Below are 23,257 nucleotides of genomic sequence, written 5' to 3' on the forward strand. Positions count from 1 at the left end.
TGTTGCTATTTTTTCAAGTTCGTGAGATATTTTATTAAGGTGGTAGTAGTTTTAATAATAATATTACACCTTTTATGAAACGAAAGTCACTTTCTCTCGACTTTTTGGGGAGTGAAAACAGCATTTCTGCAAGTGGTTTGGAACAAAGATGCCCCAAAACCATGGGTAGCCCTTCCAAGTGCTTTGGTTGCATTGCCTTAAACCTCAAACTGTTCATCAGATTGGGACAGGTGTCCTAAAGGAAGGGCCCAGATCATTTCTGTTGCAGACAGTAGCATTCAAAATATCAGATGGGTTTTCTTTTGTTTTCTTTTCATCAGTTCATGGTTTTCCTCTTGAGTGGGTGGCTAGTACTGTGGGGCAATGGTTTCATTCATATATTGCTTGTATTGCACCGCCACAGAGGCTACTGTGGGAACTAGTTTAATTTGTTCATCTTTCCTTTTGTGGAAAATTAACATTAACTTATTTATAATTAATGGAATATTAGTTAGATTAATTCAAGATTTTGACGTGCTTTCAAGTGGTCATTCGTTCAAATCTGTATGAGTTTTCCCCCTCCTTCCTAACACTTGGAAAAAATGTTACTCGTAGTTTTATCTTACGTCATTGAAATAAGGCAAAGGCAATATGCATATAAATTATATGATATTTTCTACCAACTCAAATCAAAACCTCATAAAACTCAAATGTCCAATTACAACATTCCAAGCGTTAACCAATGACTACATAAAGTTAAAAGGTGAAAAAAAAGAAGAAAACAAATTGGTTTGATTCTGAGTACTAATCTACAGTCCCGCGCTATAAAAATAATCAATCAAATGGCAAAAATGGTCCAAACATAGCTAGCTAAGCTAAGGCTAAGGCTTAGACTAGTCTTCCCCAAACGAAGAGCCTCCTACAAGCATGAAAATATATTGGAAAGTAATACTTGTCTGTTGAGCGTTTCTCTTCCTTAAATCTTAATTAAAGATGGTATTGACACCATGATTGCGATTGTTGTTTTGTAAATTTTAGGCACATGCAAGTGATATATATATATATATATATATATATATACATATGTGATGAGATATACTTGTACGGACAAACCTAAAATTAAGTTTGTGATAGGTTGACCAAAGACAAAGTTGTGCATTGAATGTATTAAGATATATATGTGGGACTCACCTCACCTAGGCTATGTTATGCATCTATCTTGTATTTATATACCAGTGATAATGCCAGGTTACTAATGAAGTGTATTCTCAGCTAATTTCTTGGGGTTGCCTCTATTGTTTAAGGGAAAAAAATATCTGCTTTGAAGAAATACCATTTGAATATTTAGTAAATATAAATTTAATTAATAAATAATTAAACTTTTATCTAATAGGAACTTGGGTTTCAATTAATATTGCTAACTCACTTGAGTTAGTGGGTTAGTTAGTCGAGATAATCTCTATCTTGCAATTAACTATTTAGTTCATTAATTGTGCTTTAGCAGGATTGTGAATTGTATTGATTTATTTTTAATAAAGTTCATTCTCTGTGTACATGAGTTAAAGACCCTAAACCCTGGTATTATATAGACATTGTCTTCTTCCTTGAAAGGAGTCATTCATACTTCTTGTAAAAATCTCTACACACATATCAAACTGTGATTGGTTCCGCTTCTAGAGAAGTAGACGAGTATTTACTAGTATCAAATCTATATCAAATTAGTACTAGCATCCTATTGTCATTATGGTTTCAAATTAGTACTAGCATCCTATTGTCATTATGGTTTTCACAACTTAAGGATTCAATGAATAAACTCATGATGGCATCTGATCTGATGATGGTCAAGAACATCTCTTAATATCCTCAGTTGTAATTGTCTGAACTCAAATTATATGCAACTTTTTTTAGTGGTTGGTTACACTGATTAATATTTTGGTCCCCACATCCTAATAATAAGTAATAAGATCACGATGCTTGATGGTCAAGCGAATAATGTGCGCTAGAAACCAACAATATGTAAAAAAACAAGGATTAATTTGGTACATCAAGTCAAGGTTTGAACTTGTCATTGAAAGTCATGATAATTAAGGAAACACTATACAATGTTTGTAGAATTGTTAAATGATTTCTGAATTATATTCATGATTCTTTCGGAGGTGGGAAAGCCATGAGAAAAGGCGGCTTGTCTAATCACGACAATGATGCCTGGCTAAAGGGAATTTGAATAGCAAAATCAAAATGAAATATACTAGATATAATTTTACTTTTAATTTCAGCATGATGTACATACAGGATATCTATATATCTATCTATCTATATATATATATATATATATGCGTGATGAATTATTAGCTGATTTTAATTTTCCGAGAGAAATGGTTCGATGACACACATTCCTTTTAATTATTTGGTCTTTTGGCCATTGACAGTTCCCAGTTCCTTGGTGTAGAAACACTTCATTTCAGGTTCACCACACACTCAAACGTGATTAAGTCTTGTTTGTTTGTCGCTGGCTGCTAGCTATAAATTTTCCCAATGGGACTGGCTAATTAAACTCAGCAACTTGGTTCAAATGGTTGCCAAAGTTTTGCATGAATTTGAACCAAACAGCATGCAGAAACCCAAAAAGCAACAGAGAATTAGATGAAAGTTTACATGTATATGCAGCTGGTTGGTTTGTCTTTGTGGATATGCATGATATGATGGGTTTCTGAAATAGAGCAATCATAAAATTTTGCTAACACATATATCAAATATACATCATGATTCATGAGTACATATATAATTATTTTTTGTTCTTTTACCTGTTTGATGAAGCCGATAGCTAGCTAGGGGCTAGGCCCATGCATAGCATACCAATACAAGGACTGTGATGTGAGAGAGATATATATATATATATATATATATCTTGCAAGTTGCATGCGCGTGCTGCTACAAAATACTGTTGCCCGCACTGTCTGAATTTCCATCAATGGTATAGACAGAACGGGAAGCTCTTGAAAGCCAACGAAACCTCTATTGATCCTTCATGCACATAACGTTGACTTAGTGAGCCCCCTCTCAAAAGCTTCACATATATTTACACTATGTATGCAGCTAGATAGCACATCACAGTGACATGACATACACAAATTCTTATATTCTCAGATACGTACAGCTAGCAATGCGATTGTGATCATGACCCCCAATCAAATGCCTAGTTTCTGTGCTTGGGTGAATATGCTAAAACAGATGAAAACTGATGATCTCCTTTTTTTACTTTTGCTTCTTTTGTGTGTGTGTGTGTGTGTGAAAATTGCTGATGGAAGGTCAGTATAGTCTGATATGTGGAGAAGATTATAATTAGGAAGCTTCATATAGTTCATATATAATGACAAGATTATAAGAATCTTGATTGACCAAAAAAAAAAAAGATTACAAGAATCTCATGTCTTTTCTTTTTTTTGGATGAAAACAGATAGAACCCAAGTTGGGAAGATTGTCTGCGTATAAATTACTGGATTGAATCAAAATGTAGATTTGTCTGAGCACTGAAGACCTTCTGCTTTGTGAAGCATTCTGTTTTGAGACTAGCTTCATGAGTCATGTGGTCTGATTGGTATTGGTTGAAGTTGCTCTCTCTCTCTCTCTCTCTCTCTAATCGTACATGTTTAATCAGTAAGATTATTAATGACAGAAAGTGGTAAGATGGATATGGGGAAAAGGAAAAAAGAAGGTTGCCCTTTACATGATAAAAAATATCAGAAGAACAAAAAGAAGCGAGGAAGCATGATGGCTTTCTTGGTGAAAAAGAGCCTGTGAAGTGAATGCGTGGATATGAAAGTGCCCATATGCAAAAAGTAGACCATTTTCGTAAAAAGTAAAAAAGAAGAAGCATATATCATTCCATTTTTCTTTTTTATTATAATTCTTTCCATCATTGACAAGAGTAATTATTGTCCTCACATGACTTCATAGACTTCTCATGGAAATCCCATTGGGACAATTATGGGATCCTCTACTTTTACACAAACTTCTTTTCTCTCTCTGTATTCTATACTTAACATATATACAGAGAGAGAAGAGAGAGTAATTAGCATTGTAGCAGAGTGACTAATATATTGTACATTATAAAAATCACAGTTCTCATTAATTAGTAGGAAAAACAGAGGAAAAATCTTAGTTTCTATGGTGTCAAGCATGAAAATTACTTTGCTTTCTGCTTTACCTATTTACATTCTAAGCAATTAGAAATAATCAACATGATGAGGGATCTGAAATGGTTCATCTCTCTCCTTCTTGCTTAACTTAGGCAAGTAAGCTCTATTTCTAATCTTATTATGCAAATCACTATTAGCAGCAGGGACATGAGGAGGCCTAACAGACCTAATCAAAGCCCAATTCACACCCTTAAAGAAATCATGCCTTTTGATCTCAACTGACCCTTTTAAGCTTCCAATTCTCTTCTTGGGATTCTTCACCAAAAGCTTGCTTATAAGATCTTGAACTTTGACCATCTCTTCAAACTCCTTGCTGCTGCTAACCCCAACTCTTGGAAACCTTAATGGCTGCTTAAGAATGTTAATGAGGGTTTTCTCATTGTTTTCACCTTTGAAAGGTGTCCTCCCATATAACATTTCATACAAGAACACCCCAAATGTCCACCAATCCACTGCACTTCCATGGCCTTGCCCTGAGATCACCTCTGGTGCTAAGTACTCATGTGTCCCCACAAATGACTTGGACCGGGCTTCGATTGGTTCGGCTACCATTTCCGGGTCAAGTTCTTGATGATTATCATCATCATTATTATCATGATTATTATCAGCACCAACTTGTTCTGTTATGGTTGTGACTGTGCCTTTCTTTTTCTTGTTTGAGGAAGAGAAACAAGAGAGCACAGGCTGCATGGGGGCTGCAACACAATATGGCATTGAGGAGCTCTTTACATTCCTTTGGTTGGATTCCAAGTCCATTTTGCGCCTTAACAACTTCGGAACGACGTCGCATTTGAGTGACAGATCAAAATCTGAAAGCATAATGTGACCATCCTCTCTAACCAGCACATTTTCAGGCTTCAAGTCTCTGTAAACAATCCCCATCATGTGTAGATACTCTAGAGCTAACAGCGTCTCTGCCGCGTAAAACCTATGTTTAATTCATCCCAACATTGTAATTAGCACTCCTTAACTTCCTCATAATTAAGAAATCATATAGTATTTAACAATAATATTAATGACAGTCGTTAATTGCTGGTTTCACACAACATAACATACTGTCCAACAAAAGAACATTTTTCGAGTACAACTAAACTAAGATTAATTAGCGAAACAAATTTTGATTTTTACCTAGCAGATGAGATGCTAAAGCATTTTCCGGGCAGACGTTGTCGAGCGGCATACAAGTCACCGCCAGGGCAAAACTCCATAACCAAGCAAGAATAGTGAGAAGCATCAAACTCAGCATAGAGAGTAGGCAGAAAAGGGTGATCAAGCATGTCCAAAATCTCCTTCTCCATTTCAGCTCTATGCAGTTTCTTCCTTATAGCAAGTGCTTCTCTGTCCACCACTTTCATGGCATAAAAGCACTGAGGCAAACCCACCACAGGGTTCCTTATCTGGCAAAGGTACACGTTGCCTATGTCACCGCTGCCGAGGCGGCGCAGGAGCCGAAAATGGTCGAGCCCAACTCGGCCTTTGGTGCTCCTGAGCCGCCTCATGGCTTCCCATGCAGCTTGGTTAGCCTTGTGGGGCTTCTGAGCAGAGGAAATCAGAGATGCTTCAGTGGCAGAGGAACAGACGGAGACTGAGCTCCGGCGGCGGCTGCTGAAGCTCAGGTTGCTCATCCAGCTCCGGCTCGAGTCCAGCACCGTTATGGATGAGCAGCTGCTATCATAGTCCGATTCATCTCTGGTTGTTATGGCTGCCATTGATGATAATGTTTTGAAGAAGCAGAGAGAGCATGTATGTGTTTGTGTTTGTGAGTTCTGTTCTGTTTGCTTTATCAGGCTTTTTATAACAGATTCAAACAAACAAGGCTACAAAGTGCTACTTTTGCTAATAAAGATACCAAATTTTTTTGTTTAAACTTAAGCCCCAATTGATGTTTTGGGCAGCTAATTAAAAGTCATATGTATATGCCTCTGCTTCCACAGAATTTCACAACATTGCCATTGTTTTTACTTTATGATGAATCATGTGGGGTTCTCCCAAAAGATACATAGAAAGGGCATCCAGAGGATGGTTATTTTGGTATTAAATCAATTAATTTGAAATCACTTTTGGGAATTTCTTCTGCACCAGCATCTGCATTGCTATTTGCAGGATTTCTACAGCTGAGCTCAACCAAGCAAAAGACTGCAGCGAATAAAGAGCTTTAGTTTTGGTGTTGTTCTAGGCATGCTTATCTCAGCTGACACCACCACTATGCTTTGTTGTCAAAAGCGGCTTCCAAAATAAATGGTTGACGCATGTTTCATCTTATAAAAACACCCAACCAAACACGGCATTGTAACTTGTAATTTCATTATTTACCTTGTCAACTTCTGATATTTATTATAAATAAAAAAAGTCTTGCATGGAAGTGACTATTTTATGATATTCATCGTGTCATTAGGATCCAACTAGTTGTGTGTGCAATGTAGGTCATTTTGCCCCTCTCTCTCTCTCTCTCTCTCTCTCTCTCTCTCTCTGCACTCTGCTGTCGTATATATTTGTATTTCTTCTGTTGGTGGCATTTTTGTTATTTTCGCTCCACAAATGTGCCTTTCCCAACTCTGACGGTCAAAAGGCGTTGGTTCTTTTCCTGTTAAAAGCTCGTAGTACACCGTTTTTCAAGAACCATGATAAAAGTTCCCAACCCACGCCTGTCATAAACGACATGTCGTATAGAACTGCTACTTGCATTGCACTGTTATCAACCAGTCAGTCAACTTCCTTTTCATCTTCCTGGCTCATTATATATCAACCAGTCAAGTTGCAATCTGCTCTGGAATGGAATGGTAGTTACTTTGAAAAGTGAGGGAGTTTTTGGTAAATTAGCAGACAAGCCATGGCCCGTTGGCTCCCATGCCATGAATTAGAGGAAAGTTGGTGGGTGCACCAAATACCCGTGCCTCAAATTCATATCCACCTCATTCTTGGCTACGTGGCTGCCCCTTTATATCCTCTGCCTTAATACGTGTTATGATATTGTTGTCATGCATGTGAACCCATGTAGATTGTAGGGGACCTGTATTGGGTCCAAGCCAAGTGCAACTTAAATACCACTTTCAGGAGCCTAGCAATATTTAATACATATCTAACAGTTTAGAAGCTGTATTGAGTCCTCTGCATATTATAATTTTTCATTGTTGCTTCGGGCGATTTTTAAACGTTGATCAAACGTGAGTCTCACATTAATCAACGGACAAAAATCGTACACGAGCACTTATGTGTATGATTACTTTATCCCATTTTAATAATGCATAATCTTTGATTTCATGAATGCCACCCTAGAAAGACATCATATTCCCACCTTTTAGCTTTAGATCAGACAACAAAGATCACCCAATCAGTGTGATTCTGGACTTCTTGTTACTTACCCCATTCCATGGTGTTGATCTTGTGGGACCATGAGCACTGTTTATTTTATCATATTATTGTTCACAAAACCATTAATGAAAATTTAAAGAAAATGGAACAAATATTATTCATGAGGAGAAAAATGGAAGATGGGTATGATCATTTAGGAGGATGGCACCAAATCTTGTCCCCTGCCCATTTGAATGGAATTTGAACTTTTTCAGAAATCCTTTGAATTGTTCCTCTGCACATTTCATATTTAAAAATAAGTTGTATTTTATCCCCTTGCGCCTTTCCTTCAAATTCTCCACAGGATCTTATCACTTTCAGTTTTTGGTTTCAATTTCAGGCAGCAGACCTAGCAAAATTGGCAGGGTTACAGAGTAGCATACGTATAGGAAGACTCAAAGCTCCATCACTTGCCCATACGTTCGTCTCCCCTCACTCATAAAAGTATCCAAGTTACCCAACAGCATTGTTTTGTTGGGTAGAATAGAAGAGTTGATTAGTGAAGACTTTAATTTTTCTGTTCAATTGTTTGGTGGTGTTTTGTATTGCATGAAAGTTGGATTTTTATTATATTATTAGGGATAGGGCCAAAATACCAGTCATCATTGGGAATGATCAATTTTTAAAAAAAAGTAGAAGCGATAGTCTAAATTACAGGAGAGATGGTTTTTAACACATATAACCATGACCTTTGGTCTACAAGTCAATGCCTTTGTTCATTGGACTAAATCCCTTTAGCGAATTTTCATATTGAAGAGATTTGATTCATTTCTTTAACCAACAAATGCAAAATTAAAGTCAAAGCTCACAAAATTAACGCTGCAGGGTAATGCCTTGGAGATTTAGTATATATATGGATTAGAAACAACAAAAAGTGAGATGAGAGAAGAGAGTTAACAAGGAAGTTGAACAAAATGAAAAAAAGGAAAACAACATTTGAGGAGATTGGAAACAATCAAATGTCATTGTATAACTGTGAGCTTCCACTCCTTCAATAATGTACAGATCATACACTGAGAAAAATATGGCCAACCTGACAGCCCCGCAACATAAGGCATACACAATTATAGGAAATGAATGCAAAAGTTCAAAAACCCTTGTGGTTTCTTAAGAAAAAGTTCATTTGTTAAGAAGCAGAAATTTCATTGCAAGTGGATAAATTTCAGCAACAATGTGGATTGGATCAAAACTTGAGCAATCCATCTGTACATGAACAGGAACATGAACTATACAGGCAATCCATCTGTACATACACTTGAGCATACAAGTTTGAAGTTGTTATCTTGCTTCCATGGCTGAAAATGTCAAAAGATTTTCAGAAGGCACTTCACGTCTTAATGGTTTATCAACCTCTGTTATTAGGTTAGAATACGTAGGCTGTTTCGGCGTAGGTAAAGTTGCCCCTTCATTGCTGAACATGGAAACAACATCTGACATGGTTGGCCTCTCTTCTGCACAATCTTGTACGCATAAAAGTCCTACCTGAATGCAGAGTGCAATGCTATCCGTTGAACTTGAATCGGCCAACGTTGAATCCATCAACTCCACGCATCGCCCACATTTCCATAAATTCCATGCCTTCAACAATTTTCACATTTTAACACCTTAGATAAAATAAACCAGGGGCATGAGAATATAATAAATTCATAAGCAAGGTGTTACCACTTACATGACCTAATAAGTTCAGAGAATGATCTGACTCATGAAAGTTTGCGTTCTTCCTGCCACTTACAATCTCCAATACAATGACTCCAAAGCTGAATACATCGGACTCTGTTGAGAAAAGGCCGTGCATCACATACTCAGGAGACATATAACCACTGGTTTCAAACAAAGGGAAAAAGAGTCATTTGAGTTTTATCAAAAGGATATGCTGCATGACAAACATATGTTTAAATACACTAATGCAGGCATTACTAAACCTACCTGTGCGTATAAAACGTACAGAAGTTACTTACTATGTTCCAACAACCCGATTTGTTTTGGCTCGACATTCATTTCCGGATAAAATTCTAGCCAAGCCAAAGTCTGATATCTTGGGGTTCATATAAGCATCCAATAAGATGTTGCTAATTTTCAGATCTCGATGAATAATTCTTAATCTAGAGTACTTGTGAAGATAAAGAAGCCCTTGAGCAATCCCTTCAATTATGTGTATGCGCTGTGTCCAATTCAATAGTCTTCGCTTTGTTGGATCTGCATGAGTTGCAATTTACACAGCATGAGAGAAACTGACAGCCAAAAATAAGACAGGGAATGGGCATATATGAATTTACAAACCAAAAATGAAGGAGTCCAAGCTTTTGTTGGGCATGTACTCATAGATTAATATCTTTTCTTCTCGGTGAATGCAACAACCCAAAAGCTTAACAAGATTTCTGTGCTGGAGCTTAGAGATTAACTGCACCTCATTCTTGAACTCCAACGGTCCTTGTCTAGAATTTTTGGAAAGCCTTTTGACTGCAATGTCATGTTCTAGTAACTTACCCTGCAACAAAAAGCAGATACTGGTTTTTTAATTTTTTCCATCGAAACTTTGAATCTAATATAACAGATTATCAATGTATATAAATGATCAAAAAAGAAATCAATAAAACCTGTCACCATATGCCTTATTGTTAGTTCTGCACACACACCTTATAAACAGGCCCAAAACCACCTTGTCCAAGCTTATTTGCAAGAGAGAAATTATTGGTGGATGTCACTATGAAGGAAAAGCTAAGAAATGGCAACTCATGATCCTTCCTCGTTCCAAGTTCTATAACATTGGGACTGCTTGCATTATCATCAGAGCTCAACTGCAACAATAATAACCTCGTACTTTCTCTCATGCCATTATGGAAGCCATAAATTCCTGTTGTTGATACAGAGAAATAAGTCCACACAACATGTTTAATTTGGCAAAGTTTTGGTATATGTTGGCCAACTCAGTTTGGTTAACGTACCTAAAGAGTTTAACTTTCTCCATAAACAATGCAGCAATATGATCAAAATGAAGAATACCAAGGGAATCACCATAACTGTGACAACCAACAGTTTCCTATCTGAGGGAAAGAAAAAAAGCTCTCTCAGATTTTAGGTAGAGAAAAAGGGAGGGTGTTCACATCTTACCATCTAAAAACTTTGAAGGCATTCAAAATGAATAAAAATACAGTGTTTCTTCTTATTATCATCGAAGTTGAATAAAGGTGAAAGCTTACCGGATTTAGAAGCATTACCACGCACATAAACAGTGCTGTTTCCTGTCCCTACCAGTTTCAGAAGATCGCTTTTATTTCCATAATAAAGTTGACATAGAATTCCTTCATCTTGCAATGAAGCATGTGCATATGCAACACATGAGCAATTGTTCCTGCACAATATCTCGCAGTCATAGGGATCTCCATGAATTGGCCAGCTTAAAACCATTGAACTCGGCAGCGATCCTCTGGTGTTTGAGAAATTATCTCCACCTGAGCATGCTGATGGCATCGCCACCAAACAGCCATTAGAACTGCGTGCCATTGTGTCATTACATAGTGAATAATCCACAATCTCAATTTCCTGCCCTACCATCCTGAACTCATCAATCTCCCCATTTGAGGTTAACACAAACCATGAAGGCATGCTAGTGTTTTTGTTGTTAAAAGTAAGATAAATCTCATTGCGATTCCAAACAAAGCTGAAATTGAGATTATCTGATGTGCTTTGGAAGAAGAACTTAAATTCATGGCCATCCCACAAGCCAATCTGTTGGTAAGCACCATCACTGCGCCAGACATTGAACTGAGTATTGTTTACAGGATCAATGCCTAAAGCATAAGAACCATCAGCAGGGACAGATGAGCTAAACCAGGATACTAGAAACTGTTTCCTCAACTGCTCAGTCTTCATGTTAAACAACCCCAATTTCATTCCAGGAAGAAATGTATCCGTCGGATAATAGAAACTCTGCCACAAAATCTCTTCTCCTTCCATGAGAATTAGATTTCCCGAGTCATGAATTGTTGCACGTGTGTTATTGCTTGATGCAAGTGCTCCATAATTCAGAATAAACGGAATATTGCTTCGATCACTAATCACCATGTTCCCATCATACCTGATGGTGAGAAATACTCCTGAGGAACCCAGTACTCCTGGGAAATCCATAAGGGGGCTATCTCTATTTGCAACCCAAACTGGCTTTTGGTTCTTGTCATTCTTGAACCAGATTCCCAAGTATCCATTTGGTGCAGCATGGGAGCTGAAAAAACCTAGCTCAAACACTCCACCAGCAGAAACCAAGGTTTCATTTCTATATAAATACTGTCCATGCCTGAGGGAGCCTGATGCATGAGATAAGCACACAAAGAAGCAGCTGAAGATACAGAATACAACAGAAAATGCTTTCCATGGTTTCATGTTAAATAGATTAAAGAGAGACAGCACTAGTATGATCTGAGTCGAAGTTGTCATGAGGCTTATTATACTAGTGACAACATTTCTTGATGCACCATAATCAGAAATGAGAGTCGAAATTCAACTTTTAAAAAATAGTCAAAATGGTAGACTTCTAACAATTCTTTGGAATACGGTTTCTGTGAAGTGAAATTGTGAGCTAGATGTTGGGAACTTATGGTTTGGAGAATGATGTTGCTCCGGTTTCGTTCCCTTTTCGCTGAAATGATGTTGGAAACTTATGTGTGGGGAATTGAAATGATGACAGAATTACAGCCTAATGGAGATTTAATTTTGTTTTTTCAATAAAATCCTATAGTCCAAACGAAGGAATAAACATTGTTGACCTCACTCCTAACCAAGGAGACCAGCAGTCCCTCTAAAATCCAAGAAAGTGTTCAGTATTTCTTGGCCAACGTTATGTGCATGAATCTTTAGCATTGATATTATCATTATCATATTCTCAAAAGTCTAACAACTTGTTTTTATTTTCTCCCCTCCCTATGCTCATAATTTTTTTTAAAGTCTTTAAACACAAATGTTAAAGATCCATCACATTTTATGTTTAAATTCTCACTCATGTTAAAATATATTAAATGTACATTATTTGTAAGTAACGGCATTTATTCTATATTTAAATATGAAAAATGCGGGTTATCATATTTTTGTATCACATTATGTACCATTTCTATAATAGAGGTGGGCCCCATTATATTGGTGGACTCCACCTCTATTATAGAGTCTTATCATATTTTTATCTGCATTGTATATCACCTCTCTAATAGAGATAAGCTCCATTGTATTGGTGGACTCCACCTCTATTAGAAAGGTGATATACAGTGAGGTATAAAAATGTGATAAAGATTATTCCTTAAATATATATGTACTCGAGATTAACTTAAAAGCTTACCAATAACCCTGAAGGGTATCATTTTTGGGTTTAACAAAAACTCCAAATACATTAATTTAAGGGAATTTCACTAAAACACCCAAAATGGAGGCTGAAATTATAAAAAAAACCCAAGCACTATTTAAACATATAAACACACCCAAAACCCATCATTACACACACTCAAAACTCATTTATAAACACACCCAGAAAGTTGACTTTGGGGTTGATTTTAGGTGTGTTTCTATGTTTAAATAGTGCTTGGGTTTTTTTATAAATACATGTCTAGAATTTGGTTTATTTATAAATTTGTATTAATTTAATAAGTCATATGAAATATTTTAAAGTAAAAAAGAAAAGATAAAACATTTAAAGAACAATGGCAATCCAAACATAAAAAGCGTAGGAGGTCCCATATCAGTGCCAGTGTGCCACGCATTCCAAATTGAAACGGGTCCCCTCCTTGGGCCGGGTGGGGCTGATCTAATAGAAGCATCAGATAGCAAACCAAACGGGCCTCTGTTTTCTTCTACGGCCCGCTTCATGAGCACAAGGGTCCACCTGGGAATTTAGCCTTAGCTTCATGGAATTGACTCCATGCTCTCCAACCGTTTGAGAAATCGACCCTGCGAAACTCCAACCCTGTAAAAATGATTCCAAAGCCACTACGCACCGTGTGCACAGTTGCTGCCGTACTCGTCGGCGGATTTTTCACACTGAATTTGGCTTCCACTGCCACTATTGGAGTGCTTCGGTTGGCCACCGAATCCAAAAGGGTAAGAAGACCAAAACCCACCCTGGCATCTTTACCTTTCCAACTTTCATCTCCTTTTGTTTGCTAAATTGCTCTCTTATCATTCTTTTTTTTGGTGGGTTTTGGGCAGAGAAAGATTGCTCTGCCTTGTGGGGTTTGTAGAGGGAAAGGGTTTTACATATGCAAGCTATGCAAAGGGAATAATACCATTGAATGGTCGCCTCTGTATGACCCAATTGCCATCAACCCCTGTCTTTGCCCAACCTGCGATGGAAATGGGTTAGTGAACACTGATACTGCTTGCTTTTATTCTTTCTCTCCCCTCTTCATGTTGCTACAATTTGGCAATGAATTTTTGGGTTAGTGTCTTCAGCCAGATTTAAGCTTACATTTTTCCCTTCTTATTGAGAAGATTAAAATGCTTGAGTGGTGTTTTGAAGTTTTTCTCCATGGGATTTTGCAGGATACAACGCTGTCTGAATTGTGTGGGGAAGGGATACAATTGAGTTGTGAAAGAGGCAGAATGTACTTTTAATTCTCTAGTTTTTGATATCATAATCGTGTAATATGTCTCGTATCATCCATCCACTAAACCTTATAGTTGTATCAATTATTAATTTGTCTTAGCCTTTTGAGATTATAAACCAACAGGATAACCCCTTCAACATGCAGTCACTACGTCTATCAAAAACTGGTTTGAGATTTGACCTAATAAGCTTTTGCAAGAAAAGAGAAAAGAGTAAGCAGAGAGCACTTGAGAAATCTAGATTGTTGTGTGTACATGAAATGAAACTTGTTGAGGATGAAATCCTTGAAAGTTGAAACTTGTATACCATTGTAATTTGCAGGAATTATGCGAGTGCATAGTTATATTTATGATCGTGAGTGACTATGAGCCGTTGATGGCCATTGTCACTCGTTAATTGTGAGCTGATGGTGGGATTATAGCAAGAGCTGGGCCAGACTGTGGCTCAGCCCAAACTCTCATTTTGTTAGCTTTTCCTATGTAACTCAAGCCCACAACTATCCAATTCTAAACCACAGCCCAAAATTTTAAAATTTTAATATTTAATTCGTATACGCAAAGAGTAATGGACATCACATCACGATTTGTCATCAGTGCACCTCCATGAGTCATCACTCCTTTCACATATCCACGTCCCTAGAAACAAAACCTACGTGTTGATCAGATTTCGGGCCCCATCTAAAGCCGCCCCTCCCCCCAAAACAATGTTATGATTGGGGGTCGTGGTGTGATGACACCGGGCCGCGTGTCACCTAACGTCAAAAACCGGAAATGGCAAAAAAGGAGGAGGAGGTTCAGCAGCTTTTGTGGCTTTCAGGTGGGAATGAAATACAGTGGCCCACGTATGCACATAGATAATTAAAAGCCTCTCAGCTCGGATGCTAACTTACGCCGCCCATTCGCATTATTTTATGCCCCCTCTTCCCCTGTTTTTTTTATAAGAATAATATTTGGTTGGTTTAGAATTTTAAAGGTAATTTTTATTCCATTATCAGAGTTTTTGGTTTTGTACGAACTTCCTTTTTCCTTGAAAGGATTGATGTTCCAGTAGTTTGCAAACGTGTACGCTCGGCGCAATATAGCACAGGATTTGTTAAATTGAATGATATGCGTCAAATGCTGCTTTGACTGAAGGTTTCCTAATTGGACTAAAAGACAAAAAAAAGGGAGGTTATCTCGTTAGAATGTAACCGCCAGCCAACAGGCCAATGGCATGGCACCATGCAATGGGAAAGAGAACATTTTCATTGCGCTTGTAAATTAATACCCTTGCATGCCTTCTTATTTTCTAAAATGCCCCTTTTTCAATTAAAAATATACAAATTTATAAATAAACTCAATCTTAGACATGTATTTATAAAAAAACTCAAACACTATTTAAACATAGAAACACACTCAAAATCAACCCCAAAGTCAAAAATTGTATATTTTTTGGGTGTGTTTATAAATGGGTTTTGAGTGTGTGTAATGATGAGTTTTGGGTGTGTTTATAAAGTGTTTTTGGTGTTGGGTTTTTTTATAATTTCAGCTTCCATTTCGGGTGTTTAAGTGAAACTCCCTTAAAAATAATGGTTAATCCACTAATAAACTATAACCACCTCCTCGTTCATAGTCATATTCCATTGGAGAGCATCTAGGTTTATTCGTTTGTTTCTATAACTCCCCGATTCCAGGATCAAAAGTTTCGCTATAATTATTATACTTGGTAATTCTTTACTTTCTAAAAATAAAAGAGAGTGGTTCGATAGTAACAAAATTAATCAATCTCAATTCATTTATAAAAAGAAAAAAATGCATTACGTGATAAGTATTGAGAATACTATCAATGATCAGTATGAGATGATGATTGAAAAATAAACGCTTGGAAAGTAATTTTGTTTGCGAAGGTTTTGTGGATGCCTCTAAAAAATCATGATAGTAGAAAGAAAAAAAAAACACCAAAAGAATCCACCATTTGAGGGCTGAGAATAAATCCCACATCTATTGTGATTAGATTTGGGGACTACAAAATCAGATATGCAGTATAATTCCCTTATGATTGGAAGTTATTATTCCATAAGAATCATAATAATAAGTGGACTTCAACCTTAAAAAAAAAAAAAAAGGTGCTTCCTTATCTTCTTATAAACTCTGTATTTAATTGATTTTTATCCTCTTATTTAACCATTTACATGAGTCAAAAAGGCAAAAAGAACAAAAAGAAAGGGAGAGTAAGTCACAAGATTCCCACACAAATATTGGACTTTCAAAAGGCAAAATCAAAAGAAAAAAAATGTATTTAGGTTCATTTGACAGAAAAAGAAGAACATAATAAAAAAAACCCTATAATTAAGTCTTGTCCAAATCAGATTTGGAATTATCATAATATATAGCAACCTCAACTCAAGTTGTAAAACCACAAACGCAACAAATTTACTGAACTGACATGAAAAGGAGTGGCAACCTGGAAATTTCAACCTTTTCTCAGGGTAAGGATTTGAACCCTGGCACACTCCCATACAATACAAGTATAAACTCTGACACTCTGTTTCTCAACACACCCCAAGAATCACTCACTCTCTCTATGTCTATGACATCCATGAAAGAGCCACCTCTCTCTCGTCGCAAAAGGCCCACTTCTCAGCCCAAGAAGCTCAAGCTGGTGTGCAGCTTCAATGGCGCCTTCCAGCCTAGACCACCTTCCGGGAAGCTCCGGTACGTCGGTGGCGAAGCCAGAATTGTATCCGTTGACCGAAACATCGGGTTCTCGAAGCTCCGATCAAAGATTCTGGATCTTTGCCCCAATATTAATCCCTCGTTTACCCTCAAATACCAGCTTCCCGGTTCGGGCTCCGACTCCGAAACCTCCCCTCTCGTCCTCATCGTCTCCGACGACGACCTTCGGTGCATGATCGACGAGTACGACAAGCTCGAGCTCGACGGTAAGTCCGCGAGGCTCTGGGTCTTTGTTTGTAGCAATGGCAACGATAATCTTAATGTTCAAGTTAATTGCGTGAAAGGAGTCAAATTCAGTGATGGGTTTGAGTCCGAGAGCCCAAATATTGAGACCCATCATTTGGGCGGGGCTCCGATAGATAATAAGGTGGCGGTTAAAAACCCAGGGGCTGTACGGTATGGTGATGAGTCGCTGAGGAAGATGGTTTTGAAACAGCAATTGCTAGCAAAGCAATCGGCTTTAGGCCGTGGTTTTGGTGTTAATGAGAGTGATATGGAAATGGGTTGCTTTGGCGAGAGCCAAAAGTGTGCTTCATATGAACGTCCGCCTATAGATTTAGGCCCTGAACAGCAAGTCTCGATCAACAGAGACATGTTGGCTAACAGAGTAGGGAGTAACTGGGGTAATAATCAAGTGCAGTTTTCAGTGTCTCGGTCCAGTCTATTGAATCCCAGATATGGGAATTTGCATGTTGAAACAGATAGTTCTGGGCAGTGTTGTTCGGCGAGGTCGGGTCAGGTTTTCTGTAATGGGGTTGGCATGTATAGTCAGTCAGTCCCTGCAACACAGTGTTCGAAACCAATGAATTGTTCTTCGGGTATGAAACCAACTTGTAATTGTTCTAATGCTAAGAAGGATTTGGGAAACTCTGGAGTGGCTGGGATTAGCTATCTGAACAGAGAGAACGTTAAGCCTTGGGAAGCCAATTGTTATTCAGTGAAGGATCAATTGAGTTGTCATTATAGTGGTGATGCTTTGGCTGGAACTGTGTATCCTGTCAAGTCTTCTTATGCTGGAGATAAGGTGTGTGGTAGCTTTAATAGCAGCATCCGTAACCATAGATTCGGTGTGAATGATTCTAGAATTCAGCGGTGTTATCAATACCATGTTCGGAATCATCATCGGAACAACATAGTTGAAATGGGGAACAACAGAACAAAGCAGGGGATTTCAGTACGGAAATGCTACCCCGGGCTCAGGCCAAATTCGAACATTGCAAAGCAGGGGCAGCCTATGAGAGCTCACAATCTAAATTCATGGAAGCATTGTTATGGTTTTTCTGAGCAAACAATGGAAGAAAGGGTGAGGATGATGGATTCTAATTCAGTGAAAGACAGTTACTTGATGGATGTCCTACGTGGTAATGAGAAACCGAGTAAATGGGGTGGCCCTGCACTTTCACAGCATAGGACTCCAAGTCCTGAGGAATCCCTTTTAGGTTGTTATGGTGCATTTACTGGTGTGGTTGATCAATCGCTCTTGAATCCTGATGCCACTGAGAGTTCATGCCCATCTGTGAGGAGAATGGACATTCTGGAAGATCTCTTGACTGGTTCTGACTTTGGGAACTGTGAAGGTCCATATCGGACTTCGTATGAAAATTTTGATGCAGTGCCTGTCAATTGTGACCTTGAAAAGGAGGTGCGCCAGATGGACTCTCAGAAGGTTGCCGACACCTCTGGCTTACCCAGTGAAGTGGGATGTGGCGTTGGAATAAGATTGGAAGGTGATAGCAAGTTGCCTAATGGAGAAGCAGTCATCAACTCTGTAATCAATTGTGAAAACGGCACTAATGGTTCATATAGCGGAGTAACATCTTCAGTGAGTATTTCTTTGCACAACCTTTCGCTGTCATCATCCAAAGAAGCAGTTGCTCCTCAGCTCTCTTTTCATGCTAGCAGTGTTGTGTCTTCTGATGTCTTGCTAAAACCTCAATCAAAGCCTATAGATCTCATGGATGAAGGACAAGTTACCTCAGGCCATCTAGTTGATGGATCAAATGGAGTTGCATCTAATCTTCTCTCCCAGAATTCAGCTAAGAAAGAGAAAGATAGCGTGCAAGATGAGGAGGTTCAGCAGGATCCTCCATCTAGTATAAGAATTGATGGAAAGGTAGTTACTTGGAAACATTTTATCTCATTTACCTCCAACATATAAGAAATCAGAAAAGAAAAAGAAACATCTATTTTAGTTTTTTATTAGCTTTACTATTTGACTATTAGTGGTAAAATTTCCTCAGCTTTGACTTATGATTCTGATTTCTTAGGCCAACAATGGAGAAAGTCTTGAATGCTTTAAAGTAATTGGTGGAAACTCCAGTGATCCGGCTGCGTTTTATACTCATCTGGCCAGTCGAGAGCTGCAGGTAACTTTTGAACATGCACAATTTCTGCTTTATAAGCATATGGAGGGTGAATGGAATGTATAGATTGAACGTTTGTTTGCACCTTGTTATGCAGACTATAAAAAATTCTGACCTTGAGTTCATAAAAGAACTTGGTTCGGGAACATACGGAACTGTTTACTATGGAAAGTGGAAGGGGTCTGATGTTGCTATAAAAAAGATTAAGCCCAGTTGCTTTACTGAAGGCACAGTGAAGGAGGATCGATTGGTAATTATTTCATTCCCACGACAGTCCCATTATAATAATTTATTTATTTTTTCTGTTCTTCCCCTTTCACGAATAAAAAAGTTATCTTGTTTTTATGCATGCATTGCATGGAGTAGAAAGATAGAAAGTGAGGAGAGGAAAACATCTGATACATTATTTATCTCAATACTATAGTTAATGCATATACCTGCATGCTATCTCATGTGTTAACTCTTTCTGTTTATTTCTGCAGCTTGCTGACTTTTGGAAGGAAGCTCACATACTAGGCCAGCTTCACCACCCAAATATTGTGGCATTCTATGGTGTAGTGTCAGATGGACCAGTGATAAATTTGGCAACAGTGACAGAGTACATGGTGAATGGCTCTTTAAAACAAGTTTTGCAAAAAAAAGATCGGTAAGATAGTTTTATAGCATAATATAAGGTTCTTTCATCTTCTTTTTCTTTTTTGGGAGCCAAAATCTAGCATAAATGTATTTTTATTGGCAAAGCAATCCAAGGATTTGATCATTGGAGTAATATGACTGTGGTTTCTCAATCTTTAATATTGGCTCATTGGAGTAATATGACTCTGGTTTCTCAATCTTTAATATTGGCCTGGAGATAATCTAGAACAAATTCCCTCTAATTGTGATTGAAAGCCTTGCATCCTAATCTAAAGATCATGAACTGTATGCTGTCATTCAAATGTGGCACTGATTACCAGTTTCTCTTCTTATACAACTACAATTCTAAAATTGTGGTGCATATTCCCCTCTCCCTTTTCCTCATACATTCGCATTGACCATGCAATGAATAGGTAGCGATGCAGTAGAATCATTTTCTCATGTTGCATTTCTGATTCACAGAACTATTGATCGTCGAAAGAGGCTGATTATAGCAATGGATGCTGCTTTTGGTATGGAATATCTTCATGAGAAGAGCATTGTCCATTTTGATTTGAAATCACATAACTTTCTCGTGAATATGAGGGACCCTCAGCGCCCAGTGTGTAAGGTATGCAGCCTGGGAAGCGTTTTTGGTAGTTTTTTTTAGAATTTCTTCTACCTTTATTCTTATTATTGATGATTGATCCATGACGATTAGGAAGAATACTATTGCCTCCATATATTTCTGTTTTCTTTCCCCTTGTAAATTTGAAATATCAACTTAATGTATTCAGATTGGTGATCTGGGTTTATCAAAAATCAAGCAGAGGACACTTGTTTCTGGTGGAGTGCGAGGTACCATACCATGGATGGCTCCAGAACTTTTGAACAGCAAGAACAATTTGGTGACAGAGAAGGTAAAGGATGGTCGTTTTTCAAATGCTCAATTATGTTTATGTTTTAATTTTTTTTGTCAATCACATTACGGATATTCGATGATTTCTTTGATACTTTTATATGTAGGTTGATGTGTACTCATTTGGAATTGTGATGTGGGAACTCTTGACTGGGGAGGAACCCTATGCAAACTTGCGCTCAAAGGAACTAATAGGTAAGCATTAAGTTAATCTTACCAAAAAGAAAAGAAAGAATAGAAGTTCTACTACTAGCTTGTTTTCTTGTTTATGGATTATCAAAGTTTGTTTACAACATTTTCTTGTGATGTTTACAGCTGGTATAATCAAAGGCAGTCTCCGACCTGAAATCCCAAGCTGGTGCGATCCAATGTGGAGATCATTGATGGAGAGGTGCTGGTCATCTGATCCTGACTCTCGGCCACCCTTCTCAGAAATTGCAAAGGAGCTACGTGCCATGTCAGCTGCCATGAACATCAAATGACAATATTGAAGCTGACCTTAGACGCTGAACTATGAAATATGTCCTGTAAATACGCTGGGACTACCAGGAAGTGCGCATGCTGAGACAAGGTTAAGTTTTGCCGTCCACTGTCTTGTGCAACCTAAAGAAAATCTTGCCGTAGGGTTAGCCAAGCTGGATGTCATTTTTGCAATCACCAGTATGTAATAGGCTAGTAGGTAGCATATAGTAGGCAGAGGCTGAAGTTCGTTAAAGAAAGTTCTTCAGTAGTTGGATGGTCCTGAAAGTTTGTCTAGTCTTTAAAGAACAGGGCATGACCTTGATTGTTATGGCTTGCAATGGTCATGGCCTTGCACCGTTGCATAGAATATAGATACTGTATAGAACATATACCTAAATTTTTTTCTTTTTCCCACTTAAGATGTGAATTGGGATGGCAAAATGTGATTTCTACATGGTGGAGAGGGATGTTGCAATGAATCTAAACCAATGGATTTGAAAAGGATACTTATTGGACATTGAATTATCAAATGCAGGTTCCACTGGGGTCCTGCCTGTGCATTGGAAGGTCCGTGTATATGTCTTAGTTTTCCTTGCCGTTTGTGCTTGTGCCCCTCCCCTGAAAAACGCCTCAAAATTGCACAAAACCTCGCTGCCCTGTCAGTTTTCCTACCTACCTAATGCATGCAACCATCAATGAGCTTTCATATGTCAATCCTTCTATAATCATTATTATTCTGTCAAGTGCTAAGAGTGTTGCATTGCAGGGCCTTGTGACTCTAGTGGGTAAAAACATTTATTCTTGCACTCTATGATTTTCATTTAAAAGAAAAGAAAAGAGGAAGTTGGATTCGTTCTCTCCCAATTCCTGCATTTATAATTTCACAACTGAGGTCTTTCGGAAGCATATTTTTTCTTATTAGGAACTTTTTAAAGTGGCTTAAATGGAAAGAATCAAAGATCATAAGTTTCCTTATAATTATTAATTTATCATTCAATTATATCTTTATTCTTCACTTCAACAATACAACAAATTCTCAATAAGATTTTACTCTAGTCAATTGGGTCTAGCCCAGTGACAAATGACATTGACTTACTGACCAATGATTTTAGGTTCGAACCTTCATGACACCTTGATAATATGTGTGTGTGAGAAACTTCCATTTCCTTCGTAGTTTAGACTATCACTTATATTCCAATTTCTCTTATTATTTTACTCTAAAACCTTGTTTAACAAAGTGAAAATTGAACTACACTAAACCTATTAGGCCACTTCCAGCAGCCCCCGAGGGCTCGGTGAAGCGGGCAAGAGCCCAAATGCAAGTTCTAGCAACAAAGGTGGCCCGGGCAAGGTGGGGTCCACGAGCCACAGGTTGGCGAAGGCGGAGGAGCCCGAGCTCCAGCTCGAAAGCGTTGCGTCGCAGAGCTCAAATCATTTTTTTCTTTCTGCTGCCACGTGGCGCAACCTGGTCCTTCAATTTCCGATTTTTCATCCAATCCAACGGCCTGGAATTTTTCAAGGCAAAAAATTATGAAAAAAATCGTAAATTTTTTTTTAAAAATCCCAAAAAATACTGAATTTTTTTTCTATAAATACCAATCCATACTCTTCACTTTTAACAACAAATTCACTTTCTACTCAATAATTTTTTCATTTCAACTCGAATGTTTTTTCACTTTCAAGTTTAATTTTTCTCTATCAAAGAAACTATTAAATAAAATTCCTTTTTATTCAAAACATTCCATTCATAAAAAAACTAACCACAACCAAAGCATTAAATATATTAAAACAAACAAACCACAACCTCATTCACAGCCATTATCATAAAATCTCATCCGAAAATATTGTCAAAATTAATTGTTTAGGTAAACAAATTTGTGAAGAAAAAAAAAATTTGAATAGTACCCCCTTGTCATGGCAACTGCTGGAAGTGCAACTTATTTTTTGCAATGGTAGACACTATTTTCGTGAATAGTGTCACTACCCTTGCCATGGCAAGATTCCCACTTGGAAGTGCCCTTAATCGGGAGACTTTGAAAAAAGCAAAAGGAAAGATAAATTTTTTAAAA

The 23,257-nt window shown here is 37.7% G+C and overlaps 4 protein-coding genes across 4 annotated transcripts; 2 read left to right on the forward strand and 2 right to left on the reverse strand.

Moving 5' to 3' along the window:
- Nucleotides 1-4,082: 4,082 nt before the first annotated feature.
- Nucleotides 4,083-5,956, reverse strand: PID2 (AGC (cAMP-dependent, cGMP-dependent and protein kinase C) kinase family protein). Its single transcript, XM_008244508.2, has 2 exons — nt 5,307-5,956; nt 4,083-5,106 (listed from the first exon to the last, which is right to left on the reverse strand). Exons 1-2 carry the CDS (start codon nt 5,885-5,887, stop codon nt 4,206-4,208), a joined length of 1,482 nt encoding a protein of 493 aa, XP_008242730.2. The 5' UTR covers nt 5,888-5,956; the 3' UTR covers nt 4,083-4,205.
- A 2,548-nt stretch (nt 5,957-8,504) lies between these two features.
- Nucleotides 8,505-12,612, reverse strand: LOC103341045 (G-type lectin S-receptor-like serine/threonine-protein kinase At4g27290). Its single transcript, XM_089042224.1, has 7 exons — nt 10,730-12,612; nt 10,475-10,573; nt 10,166-10,383; nt 9,810-10,017; nt 9,488-9,725; nt 9,199-9,349; nt 8,505-9,107 (listed from the first exon to the last, which is right to left on the reverse strand). Exons 1-7 carry the CDS (start codon nt 11,961-11,963, stop codon nt 8,808-8,810), a joined length of 2,448 nt encoding a protein of 815 aa, XP_088898350.1. The 5' UTR covers nt 11,964-12,612; the 3' UTR covers nt 8,505-8,807.
- A 780-nt stretch (nt 12,613-13,392) lies between these two features.
- Nucleotides 13,393-14,214, forward strand: LOC103341027 (plastid transcriptionally active protein). Its single transcript, XM_008244507.3, has 3 exons — nt 13,393-13,610; nt 13,719-13,867; nt 14,052-14,214. The coding sequence occupies exons 1-3, from the start codon at nt 13,485-13,487 to the stop codon at nt 14,092-14,094; spliced, it is 318 nt and encodes a 105-aa protein (XP_008242729.2). The 5' UTR covers nt 13,393-13,484; the 3' UTR covers nt 14,095-14,214.
- Nucleotides 14,215-16,539: 2,325 nt separating this feature from the next.
- Nucleotides 16,540-21,689, forward strand: LOC103341044 (RAF-like serine/threonine-protein kinase 20). Its single transcript, XM_089043626.1, has 8 exons — nt 16,540-18,942; nt 19,097-19,195; nt 19,290-19,442; nt 19,675-19,838; nt 20,291-20,438; nt 20,605-20,727; nt 20,834-20,921; nt 21,042-21,689. The coding sequence occupies exons 1-8, from the start codon at nt 16,540-16,542 to the stop codon at nt 21,206-21,208; spliced, it is 3,345 nt and encodes a 1,114-aa protein (XP_088899752.1). The 3' UTR covers nt 21,209-21,689.
- Nucleotides 21,690-23,257: the final 1,568 nt, after the last annotated feature.

Source organism: Prunus mume, linkage group LG8 (assembly GCF_029339155.1).
Source record: "Prunus mume cultivar Tortuosa linkage group LG8, ASM2933915v1, whole genome shotgun sequence".
NCBI lineage: Eukaryota > Viridiplantae > Streptophyta > Magnoliopsida > Rosales > Rosaceae > Prunus > Prunus mume.

Coding starts and splice junctions, on each gene's coding strand:
- LOC103341044 (XM_089043626.1), top strand. CDS start 16,540: ATGAAAAGGAGTGGCAACCTGGAAATTTCAACCTTTTCTCAGGGTAAG. Junction 20,439..20,604: donor CTCAGCGCCCAGTGTGTAAG/GTATGCAGCCTG, acceptor TAATGTATTCAG/ATTGGTGATCTGGGTTTATC. Junction 20,922..21,041: donor GCGCTCAAAGGAACTAATAG/GTAAGCATTAAG, acceptor TGATGTTTACAG/CTGGTATAATCAAAGGCAGT.
- PID2 (XM_008244508.2), bottom strand. CDS start 5,887: ATGGCAGCCATAACAACCAGAGATGAATCGGACTATGATAGCAGCTGC. Junction 5,107..5,306: donor TTTAGCATCTCATCTGCTAG/GTAAAAATCAAA, acceptor AATTAAACATAG/GTTTTACGCGGCAGAGACGC.
- LOC103341027 (XM_008244507.3), top strand. CDS start 13,485: ATGATTCCAAAGCCACTACGCACCGTGTGCACAGTTGCTGCCGTACTC. Junction 13,611..13,718: donor TGGCCACCGAATCCAAAAGG/GTAAGAAGACCA, acceptor GGTTTTGGGCAG/AGAAAGATTGCTCTGCCTTG. Junction 13,868..14,051: donor CCAACCTGCGATGGAAATGG/GTTAGTGAACAC, acceptor GGGATTTTGCAG/GATACAACGCTGTCTGAATT.
- LOC103341045 (XM_089042224.1), bottom strand. CDS start 11,963: ATGACAACTTCGACTCAGATCATACTAGTGCTGTCTCTCTTTAATCTA. Junction 10,384..10,474: donor GAGAAAGTTAAACTCTTTAG/GTACGTTAACCA, acceptor TATCAACAACAG/GAATTTATGGCTTCCATAAT. Junction 9,350..9,487: donor AATCGGGTTGTTGGAACATA/GTAAGTAACTTC, acceptor GTTTGAAACCAG/TGGTTATATGTCTCCTGAGT.